The sequence below is a fragment of the Microtus oregoni genome, unplaced genomic scaffold, assembly GCF_018167655.1.
Source record: "Microtus oregoni isolate MIOR12 unplaced genomic scaffold, Mior012 000029F_ref0000214, whole genome shotgun sequence".
Classification (NCBI taxonomy): domain Eukaryota; kingdom Metazoa; phylum Chordata; class Mammalia; order Rodentia; family Cricetidae; genus Microtus; species Microtus oregoni.
Genome location: NW_024543088.1, coordinates 29,221,133 through 29,243,750, shown reverse-complemented (window position 1 = coordinate 29,243,750; position 22,618 = coordinate 29,221,133). Strand labels below are relative to the sequence as shown.

Below are 22,618 nucleotides of genomic sequence, written 5' to 3'. Positions count from 1 at the left end.
ATACAATCACTTATATGCATATACACACACATGTGCATGCACACACTCATACACAGGATTAAATAAAAGAAAGCATTGAAGCTTGACTTGGTGTGTTCATGACTTATCGAGCATTCAGGAGGCCCTGACTTCAATTCTTAGTACTGTCAACTCCAAAACAAACAAGAAAAAGAATATAAGGAAAGCCCTAACCTTGTTTCTTTCACACATATTATGGTATGTTCTCCACATATTATGTTACCATTATGAAAAATCCTTAGATATATGCAGCAGGGCTGGGACACTTTTGTAGGGTAATTTTCAGAAAGATCTGAAAAGCATGCCTTGGCTCTCAGGCTCCTCACCGTGTATCCAGTATGAAGAAGTGCCTGAAAAATGCAAAGAAGTGCCCTGTGTCCCCAAGTCCAGATGCCCAGGCGGAAATCTGGTGTTATCACTCACCATCTACAAATATCTACCTGTGTATTTCTTAGTTTTACTTGGTGTTAATCTGTCAAATGGGGAGAAGAGCATTTCAGTCACAGGTTTGCTCTTAGAATTGAGATGAATAAAACTAAGAATTTAGCTCAGTGGTAAACGGTTTGCCTCAAATACGCCATGTCTTGCATGAGGTCCTTTGTAACACACACACATACACACACACACTCATGCATGCACACAGAGGTATTTATTGACAGGAGTCACCTACTTTACTTCTTAGCTCACAGCATGTACTTTAGTATATAAGATCATTTTAATTTGAATTTCTAGCTATTTCATTGCCTAAGGAATTTTTATTGTAATTTTTAAAATCAGTTATGTTGTTCTCTCGGGTGCCAGGGAAGGCAATGGAGTTAAAGGACCGATAATTTGAGTGTTGAGTGTGTGTGTGTGTGTGCATGTTCATATAAGTGCACACAGACACACACACGTGTTTCTCTCCTTCATTATTTACCTTACTCTAGTCTACTCTGCTGAGAAAAATCTAGAGGATCTCTGCCATGGTCAAAGGGCTGCTACACAACAGATAAACAACAGATATTCTTATCTGAGCTTATTTCAACCTAGTGGAAGGAGCTCCATCCTGTCGATCTTCTGATTGTTCTTAACTACTACCCTGTCTGGTATCCATGGGATATTGAATTTCCTCTGCATCAGTGAAGTCTACTATCTGTGTTTATATATGTGCCTAACACGGGAGAGGGCCTCGTAATGGCTATGCCTTTGACTTGACTCATTGCCTTGACTCAATGTCTTCTTTATTCAAGTAAACTCCTTCTATTGTCTGAAATGGTTTTATTAAAACACCTCTACTTCCTGCAGAATTCCAAGGAATCTCCCTGACTGCACACTTTATTTACTATTATCATCTCAAAGTCTGTGAAAATATAAGTCTAAGAAAGTCAAAGCTCCAGCACTCGGGAGGCAGAGGCAGGCGGATCTCTGTGAGTTCAAGACCAGCCTGGTCTATAGAGCTAGTTCCAGGACAGGCTCCAAAGCCACAGAGAAACCCTGTCTTGAAAAAACAAACAAACAAACAAAAAAAAAAAACAAAAAAAAGTCAAAGCTTTCTAAATATCTTAACCTTTTTCCTCTTTGTACTGGGAAGATGTTTCTTAGTTGTGTCTGGTGATAAAGGCCTATTATTTCTGTCACTTGGTAAACTGGGGCAGAAAAATTACAAGTTCAATGCTGAAGCAGCAGGGAATGGGAACTAATATAGAGACATAATACCAGACAATGTGCAGAAAGTGAGAGACCCTGTAACACTCAATCCTAAATGGAATGTCTCCATCAAATCCTTCCCTTCAGGGCTCAGTGAACTCTACAGAAGAGGGGAGTAAAAGATTGTAAGAGCTAGTGGGGAATGGGAGACTCCAAGGAAACAGTGTCTTCCAGACACAATAAGACCAAAGCATACATGAACTCACAGAGACTGAGGCAGTGTGCACATGTCCCAGATGGGGGCCCAGCTCTGAAAGGGGAAGTAGACACAAGCCCCCATCCTTAGCCAAGAAGCTGTCTCCAACTGATACCACTTGCAAATGAAAAATTAATATTTTGAATGGAGTCTCAGAGAGTAAACAAATTACATTGAAGGTATGTCCAGCCATTGGTGGCCAGCACAAAATGAACTCATGTCTTTTGCGTATATATTATTGTTTCTAGTTTTGTGGTTTTATAGATTTCTGTATATGAAAAATGTGTGTATGTGTGTGTGTGTGTGTCTATGTCTATGTGTTTCTTGTGCTTTTTCTTTGGCTCTTTTTTTCTGTTTGTTTGGTTTGTTATTTTCTGATTTCTTTTTATTTTATTTTAAATGTCTGTGTTCTAATGAGAAAGAGTAGCAAGCAAGCAAGAAAAAAGGAAGGAAGGAAGGAAGGAAGGGAAAGAAAGAAAGAAAGAAAGGAAAGAAAGAAAGAAAGAAAGAAGAAAAGAAAGAAAGGCTGTGGATTTTTATGTGTGGACTTGGGTTAGGGGAAGGGGAATGATAGAATATATTATATGAAAAAATTCTATTTTTAATTTTAATTTAATTTTATTTATTTATTAAAGATTTCTGTCTCTTCCCCGCCACCGCCTACCATTTCCCTCCCCAAACCCCAATCAGGTCCCCCTCCCTCGTCAGCCCAAAGAGCAATCAGGGTTCCCTGCCCTGTGGGAAGTCCAAGGATCACCCACCTCCATCCAGGTCTAGTAAGGTGAGCATCCAAACTGCCTAGGCTCCCACAAAGCCAGTACATGCAGTAGGATCAAAAACCCATTGCCATTGTTCTTGAGTTCTCAGTAGTCCTAATTGTCTGCTATGTTCAGCTAGTCTGGTTTTATCCCAGGCTTTTCCAGACCCAGGCCAGCTGGCCTTGGTGAGTTCCCGATAGAACATCCCCATTGTCTCAGTGTGTGGGTGCACCCCTCGTGGTCCTGAGTTCCTTGCTCATGCTCTCTCTCATTCTGCTCCTGATTTGGACCTTGAGATTTCTGTCCGGTACTCCAATGTGGGTCTCTGTCTCTGTCTCCTTTCATCACCTGATGAAGGTTAATATTCAGGAGGATGCCTATATGTTTTTCTTTGGGGTCTCCTTCTTATTTAAAAGAAAGAAAGAAATATGGCTGAGGAAACAGAAATGAAAAGCCAGTAATCATAAGTTCTGACATTCAATGTGGAAAGAGGTAAAACTTTTTAGACAGTTGTAATTATTGCATATCAAGGTAAAGATACAGTTAAAACAATGACTTCGTCCTTTAAATGATTAAAATATTGGGTGTATGCTCTCTATTTTTTTTTTTTTGCCAAAATAAAGGGAGGAAAACCTTACCTGTGTTCAAAGACTCTTCTAAGCTCCCTATTGTCTGGGTTTTGCCTCTACACCTATAACACACTGGGATAGCCCTTGCTCATAAATCAAATGAGCTCTCTGTTGCTCAATGTGATAACAATGTGAATATTTATCTTAGTTGATTTATTCAAGACCATTAGTTTGATAATGTTCATTGCTTCCCTCCTCATCCCTGATACTTTAAAACCATGTAAAACTATGTGGTAATCTTTTCCTTGACTCAGTCCCAAGTTTTTGACGTTGGTATTTTCTTTGATAGGCACACATGCATCTCTTGCTAACCCATCCCTTTATAGCCACTCTTATTACCTTGTTTCCTCAAAAGTCAGTCTTTTTAGGCTTCTTATTCTTTCATTACACTGCCTGTACCTAAAGTGTCTGCACCTTTCTTGTTTTTATAATCCTCCGAAGTTTTAAAGTCTATTTAACTTTGCTCATACGTACATGTGATTAGGACATATCACTTGGAATTGTACAACCATCAGAGGCCACATGGAAGGGAGAAATTTTATAAGCCAATGCCCTAGATGAAAAGCTACAAGACGTCAGTGTTCTTACTCTTCAGTCAGGATAATCATTGAATCTGGAGTCAAGTTTGTCAGGTCCAGCAGTTTTTCTGTCCGTGCTTCCCATGGTATGGGGATTCCAGGCCCTAGGTTGAGCCACATCTACCTTTTTACATGAGAGGTTTTTCCTTTGTCCTTGTTTTCGTTTGTTTATTTCTCTTCAGACTCTCGTGTTTCCTCAGCAACAGTTCTTTTCTGCTGAGCCATCCACCACAGACCCTGCCAATATCCTAGTATCTAATGAAGCATTCTCAGTATGTAGTCTTCTCAAGTCTTAGTGGTACAAAGCACAGCCGCAGTTTTGCTGATATTCTGCACTTCCATCTTACTGAGTGCTTTGATAGCTAGATACTCTATGTACAAGATCAGAAAATCCAGGCATGGACAATGGTAGACACAAGAATGTCTGTCTATTGCTTGAGTCTTCCATAACTGAATTATTTTTATTATATTGATTATATTCCTCAATTTCCTGAACAAGAGCCTCTTATTGCCAAGATTGTTCATTTTAATTCAATTTTGTGAGGATACATTGGAATTTTATCGTGGATATTACCTCTGTATGATGGAAACACAAATGTAGAGGCATGTGGATTTTGAAGTGGTCCTCCTTTAAAAATTTTGTTTTTCATGTACAAGACTTCAGATACAGAATTAATAATTGAGATGCAAAAATCTACCCGATACAGTTTCCATCATACTTTGAAATTCAAGATGCTTGCACAAGATTGGGAGTCTGTATATTTCATTATAACATCCTTGAAGAACTCAGTGAGGCCAATCATGTTTTTATTCTATGGAGACTGGAATTAAGACTTTGAATAGCTAAGCATCATGGCCAAGGTCCTATAGTTAATTAGTATCAGAGTAGTTTAGGAATTAGACTCATTCAATCTTTTAACCTGAAGCCCTTGTCCTTAGAGTATTCTCTACCCCTTAACTAAGTGATACAATTTGCATGAAGTCATGTACAAGGGCACTTATAGTTAGAGTCAAAGTTCACTTTGAGTTGTCAAATAGACGCAGGAGAAGAAATAATAATTGCTTTTTAGCTAAGCGGAGAATAATGGACCAGAGTTTTAAAGAACATATAGGTTTCAGGCAGAGAGAGAAAAAACAAAGCAATGAATTTGCAGAAGGACAAGAGTGTACAGTGTCATGAAGCTTTGAAAAGACAGAACATTGTAAGGTTTATGGGGGATGGAAATAAAAGTGGTGGCACTGAAGATAAATCAGAGTGATGTCAGAAAGATCATGAACACTTCACAGATTGTCATGTCCACCCTCGACCAGCAAGGAAAAACGCAACACCCGGAGCTCTTCTTGCAGCAGTTTTCAGGACTTTATTCACAGCAATCTAGCTCCTTCTCCTGCTCTTTCTCTCTCTGGGCCAGCCCTCTCCCAGCCCTTAAGTAGGCATGGGCTGCCAACCCCGAACTGCCAGATGGGCACTGCCCATAGATTCACGCATATGCAGGCAGCTGATAATCATTGCGTGATCATAGCATAGGTCAGGCCTTAGCCATCTCAGGAGTTGATTATACATCTCCATCAGGTGTGACACCATGCAGCTCGCTACACAAATCAGAAACACTAAAAGTCAAGCAAAGTCTTACTCATTACAAGCGTACCCTACTCTATCAGAGGAACAGAGTTTTGTTCCCAGCACTGGCATCCAACTGTACAGCAAGTTCACAGCCATTGTAGCTCCAAGTCCAGGGAGATCTGAGGACTCTGGCCTCCTAGAGCATTTGAACCACGTATACACATCCAGTCTCTCTCTTTCTCTCTCTCTCTCTCTCTCTCTCTCTCTCTCTCTCTCTCTCTCTCACACACACACACACACACACACACACAATTTATAAAACAAGAGTAATAAAACCATCCAAAGTTCACATACAAATTCACTACTGGGTTTTTATTTCATTTTTCCATTCTATAAATTGCAAACACTCATTTTTTTTTAATTGGATAACCCACAAACAATGTACTAAGACTTCTCTCAATCCTGTATACACCTCTGCTTTCCTGGAGGTAATATGCACATGCAGACTGCACTTGCTGCTCTTACTACATGCTTGCCTGCAGCCCATTCCCCAAGGCGTCTCTTGTCCCTCTGCTGAGGATCACATCAATAAAGGGTGACATCTGTGCAGCCGATCACGGCGAGCCATTTCAGGTAGGCCATGTGTTGTACCTTGACCTAACATCTCATTTCTGTTCGCACCACTGTGGCCAATTAAAGGAAGGCCTTTTAAGCAGCCAGTTGACTGGTCTGGTCGTGTGCCGGCTATCACCACAAGAGCTTAAGGGCCACAAATCTCTGTTATTACCAAGCTGTTGCTGCCAGAAGCACGCTGGCTCCTGACAAAAAGGATAGATTAGGATCAATCAAATCTCCCCCAGGCTTATCAGTGGGACTTTCAACCACACCTTCTACCTCCAAGTTTCCCCCTTCTCCTGCCTCCAAACACCTCCACAGCAGCACGCTAACAAGGTGTCTGCCAAACCATATGTTCATAATTAGCCAACTTCTTGCCTGTCGCTAGAAGCACCAGTCAGCAACAGCCGTCAAGGGTGTTGGGCATCCAATAGGACACACCAAAGCAGCTCAACCCCTCAGCTCAGCAGTGGAAGAGGCATACTCAATTCCAGCTGTGGCATTGTTAAGTGAATTAACTTTATCCTCAATTTAAAAAGCCAGCATGAAATCAAAGGAGACCTTAGAAAAGAAAAAAAAATAGGGAAAATGAGAAAAAGAATATGCTCGTAGGTTAACTCAAGAGTCCAGTGTGCTGAATGAAACTCAACTGGTTGGCCCATTTAGCCAATCACTGCTAAGCAGGTTTCTGGCATCGTGGCTGCTCCTGGCATAATTCTTCCTTTTATTTCCCAGTTCTGTGGTTAAGGTCTCTTGTTACACACAGAGGGGACTGATGATATAATTGCACGTGAGCCAGTGGAACACATTTTCAGGTAGTCGTGAGGTTTCCAGAGAGTAAAGAGAAGTTAAATGTCAGGAACAGCGGTGTATGATTCTGGCTAAGAAATCTCATCCCAAGGTAAGAGATGTCACATTATAAAATTAAATGTACATATTTGCAGGTTTGAGTTTTCTCTGTGGGAAATAGTCCTTGAGCAATGTTTGGGGAAAAAGTTATGAGGAAATGAGAACTTTCTGAAATTGTTTTAGTTATCTCAGACCTACACAAGAAATGCCTAATACTTTGAGTCAGTATACGTTACTTTAAATGTGCTTGTTCTATGTAAATGAGGAGCACTGCTGACTGCTTTGAACAAATTTACACCCACACAGGCTGCACTTTGCTCGTTAGCACGGCTTTGCTGGAATGAATCACACTAATTCCAGCAGCATAGAATGATGCTCAATTTTACTTCCAGAACTTAGTGATGCTGTTTGTTTTAAACCTTAGCAAGGTGTGGGTAATAAATGGGTAAATCACAATTTAGACAAGAATGTATTTCTTTGGGGCTGGAGAGATGGCTCAGAGGTTAAGAGCATTGCCTGCTCTTCCAAAGGTCCTGAGTTCAATTCCCAGCAACCACATGGTGGCTCACAACCATCTGTAATGGGGTCTTCTGGCCTGCAGGCATACACACTGACAGAATATTGTATACATAATAAATAAATAAATAAATAAAAAAAAAAAAAAAAAAAAAAAAGAATGTATTTCTTTTAAGTGTTTAAAGATACAGATGTCAATTTAAATGTTAAGTTACTTTATTTTAATTAGTATAATGCCTATATTACTAAAGTTACATAGAAAAGTATTATATAAGCAAATATGCAAATTCTTCATTTATATGTCTAAAATAAACGTGTCATAAAATTATGAATCATGATTGAATTTGTGTAGAAAATTCACATTTTCATTGATAACATTTGTGGGACCAAAAAAGTGGATATAAATACAAAAGTAAACAGAAAATACAAAAGTTAAAAGATAAAATTAAAGAATCCATAAAAGAATAAATATAAATAGAAAATTAACTAAATAATGCTAATTTTAAAACTTATGATTTTGTTGCTATTATTGTAAATTCTCTCATGAAACAATCTGAGAATTTTGGACTATGTGAAGATTAGGGCAGAGCAGCTCAAAGGTTGAATATTCACCAAACATAGGCCACTGCTCCCCCAAATTAAGCCTCAGTTGTGATCCAGTTTCATTATCAATTACATAATCTCTGCTATTATATTAAATAACCACTGAAGGTGGCAAGGGACTTGGACCCCTGAGTAACAGACACTGTCATAATGACATGTGACCTAAAGTGACTTAGGAAACAACTGATAGGACGTCAAGACCAGGGATTCAGAGGATATAAGTCAGTGGGCAATTGCAGAAACCACAGATCAGTACAAGTTACAGGCTGTTTTCTTAATGACCCTTTATGATAATGTTAGACAAGCTGTACCCAGCGTCTTCACTTACCCCCAGGGGAGAAAACCAGTTAACAATCAGAACCAAGGGGTTGCTTTTAAACACCAGTTGCCTTCTTTAAAATATATGTTTTTATTACTTGTCATTAAGCAAGCAATAACTCATTTTAAATAAGAATGAAAGTACCCATATATTCATAAACTTGCCTTTTCAGTTTAGCCTCTTCAAAAACTCTGCTTTGGTGTGATTTAATAAATGAAAGCCATGCTGACACAAACTATAATCTCATTTCCATAGGCAGAGGCTCATTTACAAGGTCGTTGTGGGAGGTCTTTACTTTCACTTTCAGTGTGATTAACGTACAATGAGATTTCATGTTATATCTGGACCATAAAGAGGTGCAATTAAATATGAGATGCTGTTGACTAGTCACTAGCAACTAATTTGGGGAGTTCTTAAAATCTTGTAGCATTTTTGCTGTAAGAGAAAGTGACTCTCTGAGGAAGGCGATCGAGCGAGCTAAGAAAGGAGCAGGACGCTCGACAAAAACTGAGCAGTGATGAGCTGCGCAGACTGGGAAAACAAGAGGCTATGGAAGATGCCATGTTCCAGGTTAGTGATGGGCACTGGGCCAAGGTGGTTCTGGTGAGACTGGTTAGAGGGAGGGAAAGGCAAGAAATGCTAAGGATTGACTCCAAAGGTTCTTTCTGGCAGCCCGGGGGAGAGAAGAGTTAATAATGCCAAGCCAGCATGTGCTAATAAAACATGAGTGTCAGGAAAAAAAAAGTGTGAATACAAGTCTATTAGAAGTCAGTTGTTTTGACATGGAGCATGCTGAGTGTGCTGTCTGTCTAATTGGAGCGGAGGAGTGAGAATGCACACCAAAGCAGAATAGCCGATGGGACCAGATGCCTGGTGACCAGGTGGGGCAGATGACCACCGGGAGCCCTCAGTGCAGAGCAGGGAGCACTCAAGGCAATGGCTCTGGGCACTGATGTTTAGCTTCCGGTTGTGTTGGGGACGGTGGCTGGAGAAAGGAAGTGAAGCCTAAAGGCAGGGATATTGCAGGTCATGTAGCAGTTCTGCGCGTCAATCCTTCACAGTAAGATTAGGAAACTTAGAGACCAAGCATGAAGGAAAACACTGGAAGCCAAAGAGTAGCCATACCCACTAAATCCTTCTCTAAACCGTGGATGCTAATAATGCAGTGATGTCACACAGACAAAGGCAGCCTTTTCTTGTGCTTTCAGAACTTTGATAGGGAAGCTTGAACTACGGATCTTCTTAATGACTCTCAATCAGTTTTCGCTGAACGCTACATTAGCTTCATAAAATGCTTTATACCTTAAGTGTTCTCTCTCTACTATTGATGCCAAAATAAGATTGGTCAACCCTGAATGTAACCAAACACTTGTTAGTGAAAACACATGAGGAAAACAGATTATTATTTTCAATTGATTTTTCATATTTTGAGATATGCATGCCAATGTGTGAGTTTGAACACTGCATAGAGTGCCCATGGAGGCCAAAAGAACTTCATATCCCCTGACAATGGAGTCATAGGCAACTCTGAGGCGCCAGGCATCAGTTCTCGGAATTGAATTTTAGTGCTATCTATACAAGGGCAAGAAGTCCTCCTAAGAGCTGAGCCACCTCTCCAGCTCTGTAATTAACATTTTAAACATCCGTATTTCTAAAACATTAATAAGAAAATGACCAAAATGATTTGCATTAATAAATTCACGGTGCCTTCTGATTTTTATTAAAATAACTCATTTTATAGCTCTCTCTGTATCTTAGACATTTTATATTATTTCTTCTCATTGCCAGGTAAATTACATATATGCCTAGTGGATAGGGTTATTAAAAACTAATTAAAGACATTTTCTGATGAGCTCAATACTTTTTCAGTTCTTTATTACAATTATTCTCATTATTTCACTTTTTTTCTTTAATTCCTACTTTGAACATTTTTCTGCTCGTTTTGTAGATTAGACAGTAAGTTCAATTTTTTGTTTCTCCAGGTTTGTGGGGATTTTGCTTGTTTGTTTGCTTGGCAGTAAGAGGATGATTGCATGCTAGGCAAGTGCTATGCCACTGAGCAACAGCCACAGCTCATTTCTTTATTTTTTAAATTTATAAGGCACTTTATATGTTTATTTCTAACCAATTTTGGTGAAAAAACTCACTGCTTTATATAGTTTTAAATATTTTATAATATCAATTGTCACTTTTCTTTTTCAATGAATTTATTATTTAATCAGTTTAAACATGGAGAGTAAATATTTTAGTTCATAATTTTAATTTCTAAATTTGTTTAAAAGTCCAGTAATTACAAATTTAATTTAATACAGATTAAATGTGAGTCATTGAATCCAGTAATGTTTTAACATGTTTATTCTAATAGCCAAACAAGATGTTATAGCACCTTATGCCAACGATCAGGTGACCATGGAAACTGGAGGGTAGGGAGTAGGATAGCAATGCTGTACTCTAGCTATTAACAGTTGATGGCTTCTGGTGAGGGTGTAATGGGAAAGGACTCCTTTATCTTTAAGGGCCTGGCTGCTGGGAGTTTGACCATGAGCCAATGAGTCTATGGACAACACAAATTGAAGTTGGTGTACTCTTTTCCTTTGGGGGGAGCACAAAGGTAGGAGGGTAGACATGGGAGGAATGTGATTGGAGTGCATTATATAAAATTCCCAAATAATCAATATAAATACCACATAGGGGAAAAAAAGATGTCTTTTCTGATGGACTGTGGCAGGTGAAGATGAGAGAGGTGTGTAACCTCTAGAGTTGACTCTGGCACAGCATGGATGATAGCCTCATTTGCTGAATGGAAGATTGAAATGATCTTGGAGTATGTATCTATTTTGGATACAGTGTGCCTGTGCTTCCTGCAGTGTGTCCAGAAGGAGTCAAGGCTGCATTAAGACAGTGACTCTCTTTTGAGATCAAAAAGACAAACTAACCACATGCATTTAGAATTTATCAAGGTACAGAAAGACAGTGGAATCTTGGCAAGGTATAAGAGGAGGACTAGGATTAATCTAGAACAATTCCAACCATCAGTTTGGGGAAAGGAGGTTGACAACAGGAATCTCTGAAGTTTGAAAGAATAAGAAAAAAAAGAGAGAGAAGTGCAGCATTGTGACAAGAGAACAGAGTATTTGGTCAGATTGACCAACTGACCAAAATGACATTAACAATGAAGTGGAATGGTTGAACAACCTGTCGATAGTATATTACATATATCAAATTCTAAGTCCATGGAGTCCCCATTAGAATTATGACTAACAATTTCCATTGATAAGACTGAGATGCATAGGGTTCTTTTCTTTTCTTTTTTTTAATTCTGTTTCTTTTTTTTTCTTTTGCTCCCAAGTACTTCTTTTTGGGGAAAGCACACTAGCCACGCAGCCATCAGGGCCCAGCCTAATGGTGTGGATCACCTTCACCTTCATTGTCTTTGCTTCTTCTGTGCTGCACTAGAAGAATCACTGAAATAGCATATGACCTAGTTGAACAAATGGCCTTGACACTTGCCCTATAAGTCTAGCAGTTCAATATACAGTAGACTTTAATCCTCTTAGACAGTTCTTTGACTGGTCTGTGCCTCCATTATGTGTTTTCAGAGAATCCCTATATTAAAAAGACACCCAACTTCACACACACACACACACACACACACACACACACACACACATGCGCGCGCACACACACACACACACACACACACGTTGCTTGTTTGCATATTCTTTTATGTATATATTGCATGAACAGATAAATTCAAAGAAAAATTGATTTTTTATTTATTTATGAAATCTAGAGATATTGTTGGTCAAGGGTCCCTAAAGTGACCATGTTATAAGTTAAGTTGGACAATACTGGATTACATGGTTGTTCTAGCTTACGATTTTTTAAAGATTTCCATACTAAATTGCATAGTAGGTATATTATCTATGTGTTCCCTTCCTACTCCATACCCATCCTGTCCAGATTTTTAAAATGTTTTTCCTTCATGATAGAGATACTTACATATCTGTCTTTATTACAACACTATTTGAAACAGTCAAGTTAAGAACCAGGGAAGCTGTTCATCAATGAGCAAACAGATGAACATAAATATGGATTTCAAGCCATCAGCATAGTAAAGTTTCAACACCTAACTATGTACTAAATCTTACTCTCATATTTGCACATATTCTACATTTGTTTTCTAAACAGACTTTTCATTAACAAATTTAAAGGTGGAAGGTAGAATGTTCTAGAATTGATCACTATTTAGAACAAATTGATTTAGTGGGCTCTCCCTTTTAGTGTTTTGTTTGTTTGTTTGCTGGTTTCATGTCAGGGTCTTGTTTAGATAAGGCTGACCTTACCCTTACATTGTAGCTGAGGCTGTCGTTGAATTTACAATACCCTCTTCCTTATTTCTCCAGTACTGGGATCCCACGTGTGTGCCTAGCTTTAAAGCAAATTAACTGAACGCCACACTGCAAGGTCACACATAATAAAAATGGTACTACTACAGTGGTTGCAACATTCCCTTTATTTATATGCTCTTTACAGTGGAAAATGGAGCTGCATTTCTTTATCAGGAAGTTTATCTCTGTTAATGGACTTGCCCTTTGCTTCAGTCTGGGGGATATTAGAACTGTCTCCAGGACCCCCTCTAGTGTCTGAAGGATGCAACAGCTCAAGAAGGTCAGATTTGTGAGAGAATTTTGAAAAGGAAAGTTTCAGAGTTCCTAGATCAAAAAGAGCAGAGAGAATTCCACTCCGAGACTTGTTCTCTCAACAAGTGGAAAAATCAGCCCTCTGGAGAGAACTTCAGTGACTTACCCTGTATGGTAGGTCGGGGTAGGTCAAGTCATACAACTTAGGTCTCTCTATTCCTCATTTAGAACATACTTCATTGTACTTGTCTTGGATTTGGGGCAAGCAAAGTCAGAGTAGAATAAAAACACGGGGCTTGAAAGATATGTGCTGGGTTTAAAGGGAAGGGCTATGGCCATGTGTGTGTGGAAGAACAAAGAAGTTTAGGGAAAAGGGCCCAGGAGCAGGATTTAACAAGGACACAGAAACAGACTGATAAGGGGGAAGAGTTCATCTGTGATACTTAAACTTCTGATAATAGTAACCAACAGTCTAACTATGATCATTGTGAACTACGGACTTTTCATCCTTAAGATAAAAATCAGTGATGAAAGTTATCCAGTAATCTCCTATTTATTAAAATCTGGTTCTTTGGGCTGGAGAGATGGCTCAGAGGTTAAGAGCATTGCCTGCTCTTCCAAAGGTCCTGAGTTCAATTCCCAGCAACCACATGGTGGCTCACAACCATCTATAATGGGGTCTGTTGCCTTCTTTTGGTCTGCAGGCATACACACAGAATATTGTATACATAATAAATAAATATTAAAAAAAATCTGGTTCTTTACTAGGGTCTTGTCTATGCTACCTGTATCAACACCCATCATTCACATATCACACTGTTCATATCTTATAGCGAGACAATAAACCTTGGTTTCCCATCCTGGCCTTGCCTGCTATCAAGGACTAGCAATGGTGACATGTGCAGTATGAATTCCCATTTGTCTTAATAATAAAAACTCAGAGTCAGATATACGGGTTAATGCTGAATAATAAGAAAAGTGGAGCAGCCAAACACTAGTTCTTATCTCTACAAAACACTCAGACCAAAGAGGTGACCTTGTCCCTATGAATCCTGAGACTGAATGCCCTGAGCTCCTGTCTTTTCCCACCTTATATTCTTCTTTCCACCCAGCCATGTCCCTTCCTATTTCCACCTCCCTAGTGCTGGGATTACAGGAATGTGCCACCATTGCCTGGCAGCTATAGTTAACTGGTATGACTAGCTCTGCACTCTGATCTTCAGGCAAGTTTTTTTTTGTTAAAGAGCAAACAGAATATCACCACTGATAACCAGAAAACAAGTCACTACAAAATGCCCTTATGCAGAGTGTGTAGCTCCCAGGCTTCCTTCCTTTTTACAGAATGCACAAAGCGCACATCTACTCTAGAAAAGATTCATGATTCTGTCTCCATTCAAAGAGAAGAATTAGAGCTGACCTCATTAGTCATTTTTTTCAGTAACTGAACTTTACTGGGTACTATTCCTGAGAACTGGTTTGTGAAAAGTACTCAGCTCCCTTTTTCATGAATATTAAATATTATAATATAAAGCAAAGTGGCCCTAGTCTGATGGGAAGCACAAAAGAATAGGAAAAAGAGAAGTAGGACATTCTTAAGACCCTTTAAGTCTCAATCACTTTTACATCATAACATTGGTGAAATACTGTACTGAAGGGCTCTAACCCTAACCCAAACCCTAAACCTAACCCTAACCTTAATATAACTAGCAAAAACCACATCTTTAGGGATGACATGTATCTCAGTCCTGAGCTAGTTTTTACCCATAAGACCAGTGGGGGTGAGGGAAATAGGGAGGATATGTTTTGCATGAGATCTCAGAAGGCAAAAGGTGTTAGATAAGATGATTTCACATGAAATAAAATATGTGAATCAAATTGAGAAAGTACTGGGAAAGCTTGGGAATTACAAACAAGTAGTTGAGGATTCCTAACTCTCTTAGACACAGTACAGGGAGTTCCTGGGATGAAAAAGAACCCTTTTCAATAGAGAATTGTTTAGTTGATAGTTGAGCAGCATATGAGATGGCAACTGGTAGAGTCATGGAGATTAATTTCTATGAAGTCATTTTTGAAAATAAAAAGATGTAAAATTTTAATTTTACTTCTTGTTTTCAATGTTCAAGATTTTCAAAAATGAAAGTAATAAGAAATGTGCAATTTGCTGTTATTTATATGTTCATATTCTTTACCTCATTTTAGTTTTAAGACATATGTATATTATATTGGCAATACCACTGGACTATCAGTTGAAGGAAAACTATAAGGTATTAACAAATTCTTAAAAAAATCATTTTAACTCACCCTTTAAGAAGATTCTATATTTTAAGTTACATATATATATTAGCTATAACATATGTTAAAGATAGTGTGTGGTTTTTTTTTAAAATACTTGTTATCCAATAGAGGACCACAAGCCTCCTAGGCAAATTACCACTAGCATTCAAGTCCTCAAACATATCACTAAACTTCATAAGTTTATACACTTAAGAAATTTTATGAATGTAATGGAGAAATTGTTAAATTTGAAATAATGGAGGCAATTTAATTATAGAAACATTTCAATCACAAACCTGAAATTCATTGGCTCTAGGACTGGATGCTTAGTAGTGAATCTATGGTAGTAAGATGGGTGGCCAAAGAAGAATATACATAATGGAGATCTAAATTCTGAGTGCATTAAGGTAGAACTGATACTGTTGCTGATAGTGTACATATTCCCAGGAGTGCTGGTCATTCATGAGAGGCTCTCAAGTCAGTAAAATTATCTTACCAATGAGTACTCTTGAAGGCTGGTTAAGTGAGTTCTGGACTGTACCAAAGAGGATGTGTGTGTGTGTGTGTGTGTGTGTGCATGTGTGCATGTATGTGTGTTTGTGTAACAAAAGCGAGCCTTTTACAATCTTATTTCCTTATCTGGTGACAATCTAGTCTTCCTAACCCTTGGCTAATTTCTTGATTTGCCCATTTTCACTTTTGCAGTGTTGTGTTTTGTTTTGTTTTGTTGGATTGGGGCTTTTATGGTTTTTCGAGAAAAGTTTCTCTGTGTAGCCCTGACTGTCCTGGAACTCGATTTGTAGACCAAGCTAGCCTCGAACTCACCTCTGCTCCTGACTTTTAGGATAAAAGGGAAGACCACCACTTCCTGGCATGTTCTGTTTTATTTTTCCAAATATTAGCCCAGGTTGGCCTCAAACTCATGATCCTTCAGCCTCTGCCTCTTTCAGCAAATACTACCGGCATGTGCCACCACAACTGTCCACCTTTGTGTTTTCGAGTTGGGAGCTTCCTCTTCTGAGAGAAGTCCTCTTCCTGCATCTGTCTGCCCCAGCCTCATAACCTTTATTTCCATACATCTGTGGCTTTTCTTTTGCCTTGACTCTGATGTTCTTTTCCTTCCTTTCCTTCCTTTTGTCACAACTTTTGACCTTTCTAGCTGTCTACAAGCCAATACACTTATCAATGAATTTATTATCTTCTATTTTATAGAAAAAAATGAACTTCACAAGTAAACACTCCAGCTTTCTCCCATAATATGTGTCACTTCAAACCTCCTCCTATACCTTGTCCTAAGTCATGTAACTGCATTGCTTGTCTAGGTTCACCCTTGATGCACTTGATTTCTGCATTGGTTTGAATATGAACCATCTCTTAGAATTCCTTTGTTAAAGCTTATGCCAAGCTGTTGGTAATATTGTGGGGAGTTCTGGAGACTTTAGAGTTTGGAAAAAACAAGGTCACTGAGGTCACATCTTCTTGGGCATTGTGTCTCTGGCTCTTCCTTGACTCACTCTTATCGTTCTTTCTATCATTGAGTTGAACCATCTTTTTCTGTCATAATTTCCTTAGCCAATGATGTTCTGCCCAGGCCCAGGGCACTTTTAAAAGACTCAGGCTGAATTCTCCAAAATTGTGATGCGAAATCAATTTTTCCTCTAGGACAGATTATATCAGGTATTTGGGTCCTAGTGGTGAGAAAATACTAAATCAGTTTCCATGGTGACCTACTTCATTAATAATTCTTCACTTGGCTACACTATGCTCATGATTATGTGACCTTGTTTTCAAGACACCAATTTTGACAAAATATAATACATCAATTTGATTTTTTCCCCACCATGTCTCAGAATGTTTTGGTAAAACATTGACAGTGAAATGAATGAATTGTGAATAAAACTGGCTGAGAAAAGTAGTTAGACTTCATAGTTTTAACAATGTAGTGACCACAACATACATTGTGATACTATAGTATGTAAGCACAGAGAGAACAGAATAAAACATTCAGGGAAGATTTATTTCAGAATATGAATCACCTTGCTGATTTGAATAGTGCACTGCAGTGGAGTACAGATTATTTTCAAGCAATGTACTGATCAATTTGGATCTATTTATTGGTAGAGATGAGTCTTAACCACTGTTTCAGGCAACATAAAATTGATATGCACATACTAAAGACACGGGTCATTTGTAAGCAATATAAGAGAAGTCATTGAGATAAAATCCACTTCCAAGAAAGGAAGTGGACCAGAGCAGGGAGAGAAATTAGCAGCTCCATCAAGCTGCTATGTGAAGGGTAGAGCTCTTGTGTCTGCCTCATTCACATCATAACTGTTCCACACAGACTCTTCCTGTTTTGTGTTCTTTTACATATGATTTCATGCAACATGAGTTTCATTAGTTTCTTCAGTCTTCATCTAGGCATGCATTTCAGTATTATAGTGAGCCATGGCTTCAACGAAGATGCTCTGGAGCACTGGTACACTTTCCTCTCTGACAAATTTTGTTATATTTTTATTAGGGTACATTAATTATACATAAATACACAATGCTATATTTTGCTGTTATACTCACCATACATTTCATTCTTGTGTCCTACCTTCTTGTGTATTCATTCCCCTTATTGTTCCTTGCTATTTTTTTGCTTCTACTTTCATTTTTTTAAGGGAAGGGGTGACTTTGTGAGCTCCTTTAGGTTCCTTACAGAAAGGTGTTTTTTTATTTGGAAAGGCAAGGGTATTTTGCCAGTGCTTACACCACTGAAGAACATGTTTCTCCCTCTTCCATCAGCCAACAGCTGCTTATACACCAGTGCTATACACAGCACTCCCTGCTCCATGGCAAAGTAAAGATGGATCTAATCTAGTGCAGGCAAGCACTGTCACAATAAGTTCGAGAGTACAACAGCCATGTCATGCCCAGATAACAAAACCCTACTATTTTCCGTTCCTAACATTCTTCCATCCCTTTTTACTGAGAAGTTCCCTGAGCCTTTAAGGGTGATATATATGTCTATTGACAGCTGAGCACTTCACAGTGTTTATTCTCTCATTCACCAGCTATAAATCTCTGCAGTAAATGCTGTCCACTCACCAGCTATGAGTATCTGCAGTAAATGCTGCCCATTGCAAAGGGAAGCATCTCTGATTAAAGCTAACAACAGCACTCATCTGTGAATGGAAACATTATTTTAGTAGGCTATTTTTTATAGATCTATCATCTTTAATTATTCAAAGAATTAGCTTCCTCAGTAGGACTTATGTCCTCATCAATTGGAAGCTTTGGACAAAGATTTTAGCAGCAGACATTAACTGCTTATGTGGAACAAACCTTAAGACTAATCAGAAAATGGTTAGTTACCATGATCACTGAATTGCCACTGCTGCTGTAGTGGCTCTCTGGCCTGTTGGAAGTATGGCATACAGGGGTGAGTGAGACTGTTGATGTTTGTTTTCTCCCATCAGCCTGAATAGCACCTACCAGTGCCATGAAGCCTCCCAATAGCCTTAATAGCACTACTAGCACCAGAAAGTATGCCACAAGTAAGGAAGCTTTCTCCTGAGTTCAAGCTTAACTTCTCTGTTTTTCAGACAGAACATGTGTGTTCAGCAAGAGAGTCTCACCATCTATCTCAGATTAGCAGCCAAGGACAATGATAGTCACCTATGCTGTTTTATTTATTTATTTATTTATTTATTTATTAAAGATTTCTGTCTCTTCCCCGCCACCGCCTCCCATTTCCCTCCCCCTCCCCCAATTAAGTCCCCCCCCCAGCCCGAAAAGCAATCAGGGTTCCCTGTCCTGTGGGAAGTCCAAGGAACCCCCACCTCCATCCAGGTCTAGTAAGTTGAGCATCCAAGAGGCCTTAGTAGACCAACAGCTCATAGGAAGAAAGCCCAACAGTAAGACCTTCAGAAAGAAAAGCAAATTTTGATTTGGAAGCTGCTAAACAGTTTAAGTATAGGACTGTAAATAATTATGTATGAAGAAAATATTCATTAAATCACTTTAAAATAATATCAGCTGATAACAAAACATCCTAATAAGATTACAAAGGAAATACAGAGAGTAAGAGAAATATTATTTGCTCATTACAAAATAATCAATAAGTTGTTAATAGGTTTAGTGTAAGATAAATTTGGTTTTTCATTAAACATCTAATAACTTTTCAAACTATGCATTAAGGCCTAGTAAATGTGCATGGGACTCTTTGGCATAATATTTCTTGAATTCTTCACCAAAAACTTGAAAGACATTTGGAAATACAGTTTGTTTAGAGATAAAGAAATCAAGGCACAGGACTTAGTAGCCTACATGCTTGCTTTTAACAGAAGAGAGTTCCAGTTTAAGACAAAGCCTTTTGGACTGGAGAGATGGCTCAGTGGTTAAGGGTATTGCTTGCTCTTCCAAAGGTCCTGAGTTCAATTCCCAGCACCCACATGGCAGCTCAAAACTATCTGAAGATCCAGTTGCAGGGCATCTGACACCTTCACACCAATGCATATAAAATAAAGTTAAATAGACCATAAAAAATATTTTTTAAAGAAAGACAAAGCCTTGTTCAAACTCTTAGTTCTCTCTTCACTCTGACTCCATCAAAATAACACTTAGATGAAAAGTATATTTTATGTGATATACTCAGTGTATAGAAAAAGTCTTAGCTATAAATAATAAGTGAAATGCTATGTTTGGTGCAAAGAACTATTAGGAAAAGTAATAAGTTAGTTATGGACTTGAAACTCTCAAAGGAAAATTAGAGGAGGAAGAGGAGGAGGAGGGGGAGGAGGGGGTGAAGAAGAAGAAGAAGGAGAAGAAAAAGGAGGAGGAGGAGGAGGAGGAGGAGGAGGAGGAGGAGGAGGAGGAGGAGGAGAAGGAGAAGGAGGAGACCAAAGACACCTAGGAAGACAAAGCAATAATTGAGTAGAAATGATATAAACTGAAGCCAAACAGAGTCTATTGGTGAAGGGAGAGATATCATTGGCCCAGAAATTCTGAGAACTTTTAAAAAAGAGTTCTAGACCAGAACTGAGCAAGGATAATATAAACAGACATGATAATATTGAAGGGAGCAATTTCACAGGGTTCCAATCCTAGACAAAGAACTACAGACCACTAAGGAATTCTGAGACAAAAAAAATTATTCTTCCATAGGAAATAGATGCTCAAATAGTAATTCATTGCTAAGGATTCTGTCTGAACTTGTATAGTACAACAACATTGTAATGATTAAGTAATTTGTCTCTCTATATTTTATCAAATATTTATGAAACAACAATTAAATAAAAGGAGGAGGCCAGAGGTCATGTATTTGACAAGGAGGATACATGGAATGGGCTGAAGGAATGGGGAAATTCTCTAATCATATTTAAATTTTAAAAATTAAACCATGCCTTTAATCCCAGCACTCAGGAGGCAGAGATATGCAGATCTCTGTGAGTTCAAGGTTATCCTGGTCTATGGATCTAGTTCCAGGACAGTAAGGACTGTTACTCAGGGAAACCCTGTCTCGAAAAAACAAAACAAAAAACAAACAAAGAAAGAAAGAAAGAAAGGAAGGAGAGAGAGAGAGAGAAAGAAAGAAAGAAAGAAAGAAAGATCCATGAGAGAGAAAGAGCTTTGCCCAGAAGACCTCTGCAACTAAGAGAAAAAACACGGTGATCTCAAATACTCCTTGCATCTCTGTCATTAAATTATCTTTCCATGAATTTCCCAGAGGGAAGGCCACATAGGGACACAAAAACACACAGCCTTTGCAAGTTGATTATCAAATCACCTATCATTACTACCTTTTTCTTGATTATTTTATCAAAGTTTGATGATTTACATTTCAATATATGATTTAGAGAACTGATTTTATCCAAATCAGTGTCTGTGTGCATATGTGTGAGCTTAAAGCTGTGCTTTGCCCTGGTATTTGTACTGTATATTAAATTCTACTGAATAAAGTATTATTAGTCCAGCACCTGTTGGGCACCTTGTATGGGTATGTTGCCCATTTTAGCAAATACTCCTTTTACATACAAACCTTACACCTAAGTTTTAATTGTGTAACTTCATTCTGCAATCCGTGATTGTGTCTTTAAGCACAAACTCAGGGAGGAGGGGACTGAATGCAAGAAGAGAAGTAGGGAAAGGAAGAGAGAGGAAAGAGAAAAAAAGTTGTAAATTAGCCAAAATCCCATAGAGGGCAGTATGGTTCAAGTTGTGTTAGTATGAACACCTACTTTCCTGTAAGATCATAATGCTCTCAGTATTCCCTGGTTACCTGTAATCAGTTGCCCAATACCAAATGGTCAGTCCTGAAAACATGATTACGATAACATTTTAGGGTCTCTTTATGCATTTAGGGATATGGGTGTGTGTATGCATGCATGTATGTATGTAATAACACTTAAAGAGATAAAGGAAGGGCATATGAGGTTTGGAGGGAGACAAGGGAAGGGAGAAATGATGTAATTATGTCATAACCTCAATAAATAAATAAATATTTTAAAGAAGAATATAATGTTTGTCAAATATACAGAAGTATAAAATAAAATCGTGCTTATGGGAAGTGGTAATGGATAAATACACCTTAAAATGTTAAAATGCCAGGGTAAGTTTTAATCATTAATAAACAATCACTGTGAAATCTGTAGAGATTTATAAAATGCATGCTCAATTATTCATTGCTCCTAAGTTCAAGTGGCTCTTTTGATGTTGTCAGCAACTCACACTTGTTGAGTCTATAAGGGGAAATACATAAAAACATCCAAGTTTTCTAAAACTGAATCTACTTGATTTCAAAATATAGTTGCTCCATTCATGACATCTGCACAGTTTGGGCAAATACTTTTATTCCTCTGTGTTTAGTTATGATTATTTTGTCTACCTTGTAGGGTTGATGTGAAGACTGGATTAGATAGTATAAATTAGTCTATATTATTAGCTATAATTCATGGATAGCATTAGTTATTAATAATTGGAAAGCACATAAGAACATAAGTTTTACTAAATAATATTAAGATAGTTTTAATCAAATATCAGTTGGACTATATCTTTAGTTTGAACACTGGAGAGTAAAAATAAAATTAAGTAACAGACTATACCCTACATAGCAAGTTAACAAGATGATAATATCAGTGAATATTAACTTTGTTAAATGGGCAAAAATGCAATCAAAAGGGAAACACAATATCTAAAAGTATAGATAAAATAGAAAATGAGGTGACAGCGAAAAATGAACAGATTTATGTTTTTATTCTTTATAAATTTAACATCTTCTGTGAGATCTCAATGACGGTTGAGAAAGTGAAAACAATAGGTTAAAGAAACAAATTCACATTAATGTGGAAAAGAATTTCACTTCTTCCTGCTGCTGACATGATTCT

At 38.2% G+C, this 22,618-nt stretch overlaps 1 protein-coding gene across 1 annotated transcript in view; it reads left to right on the top strand.

Moving 5' to 3' along the window:
* The first annotated feature begins 5,957 nt into the window (after positions 1–5,957).
* The window catches only part of Gmnc (geminin coiled-coil domain containing), a 32,586-nt gene continuing 15,925 nt past the window's right edge, over positions 5,958–22,618 (top strand). The window contains exon 1 of the mRNA XM_041677921.1: positions 5,958–6,062. Within this exon, the coding sequence (XP_041533855.1) occupies positions 5,958–6,062 (105 nt within the window). The remainder of the gene's footprint in view (positions 6,063–22,618) is intronic.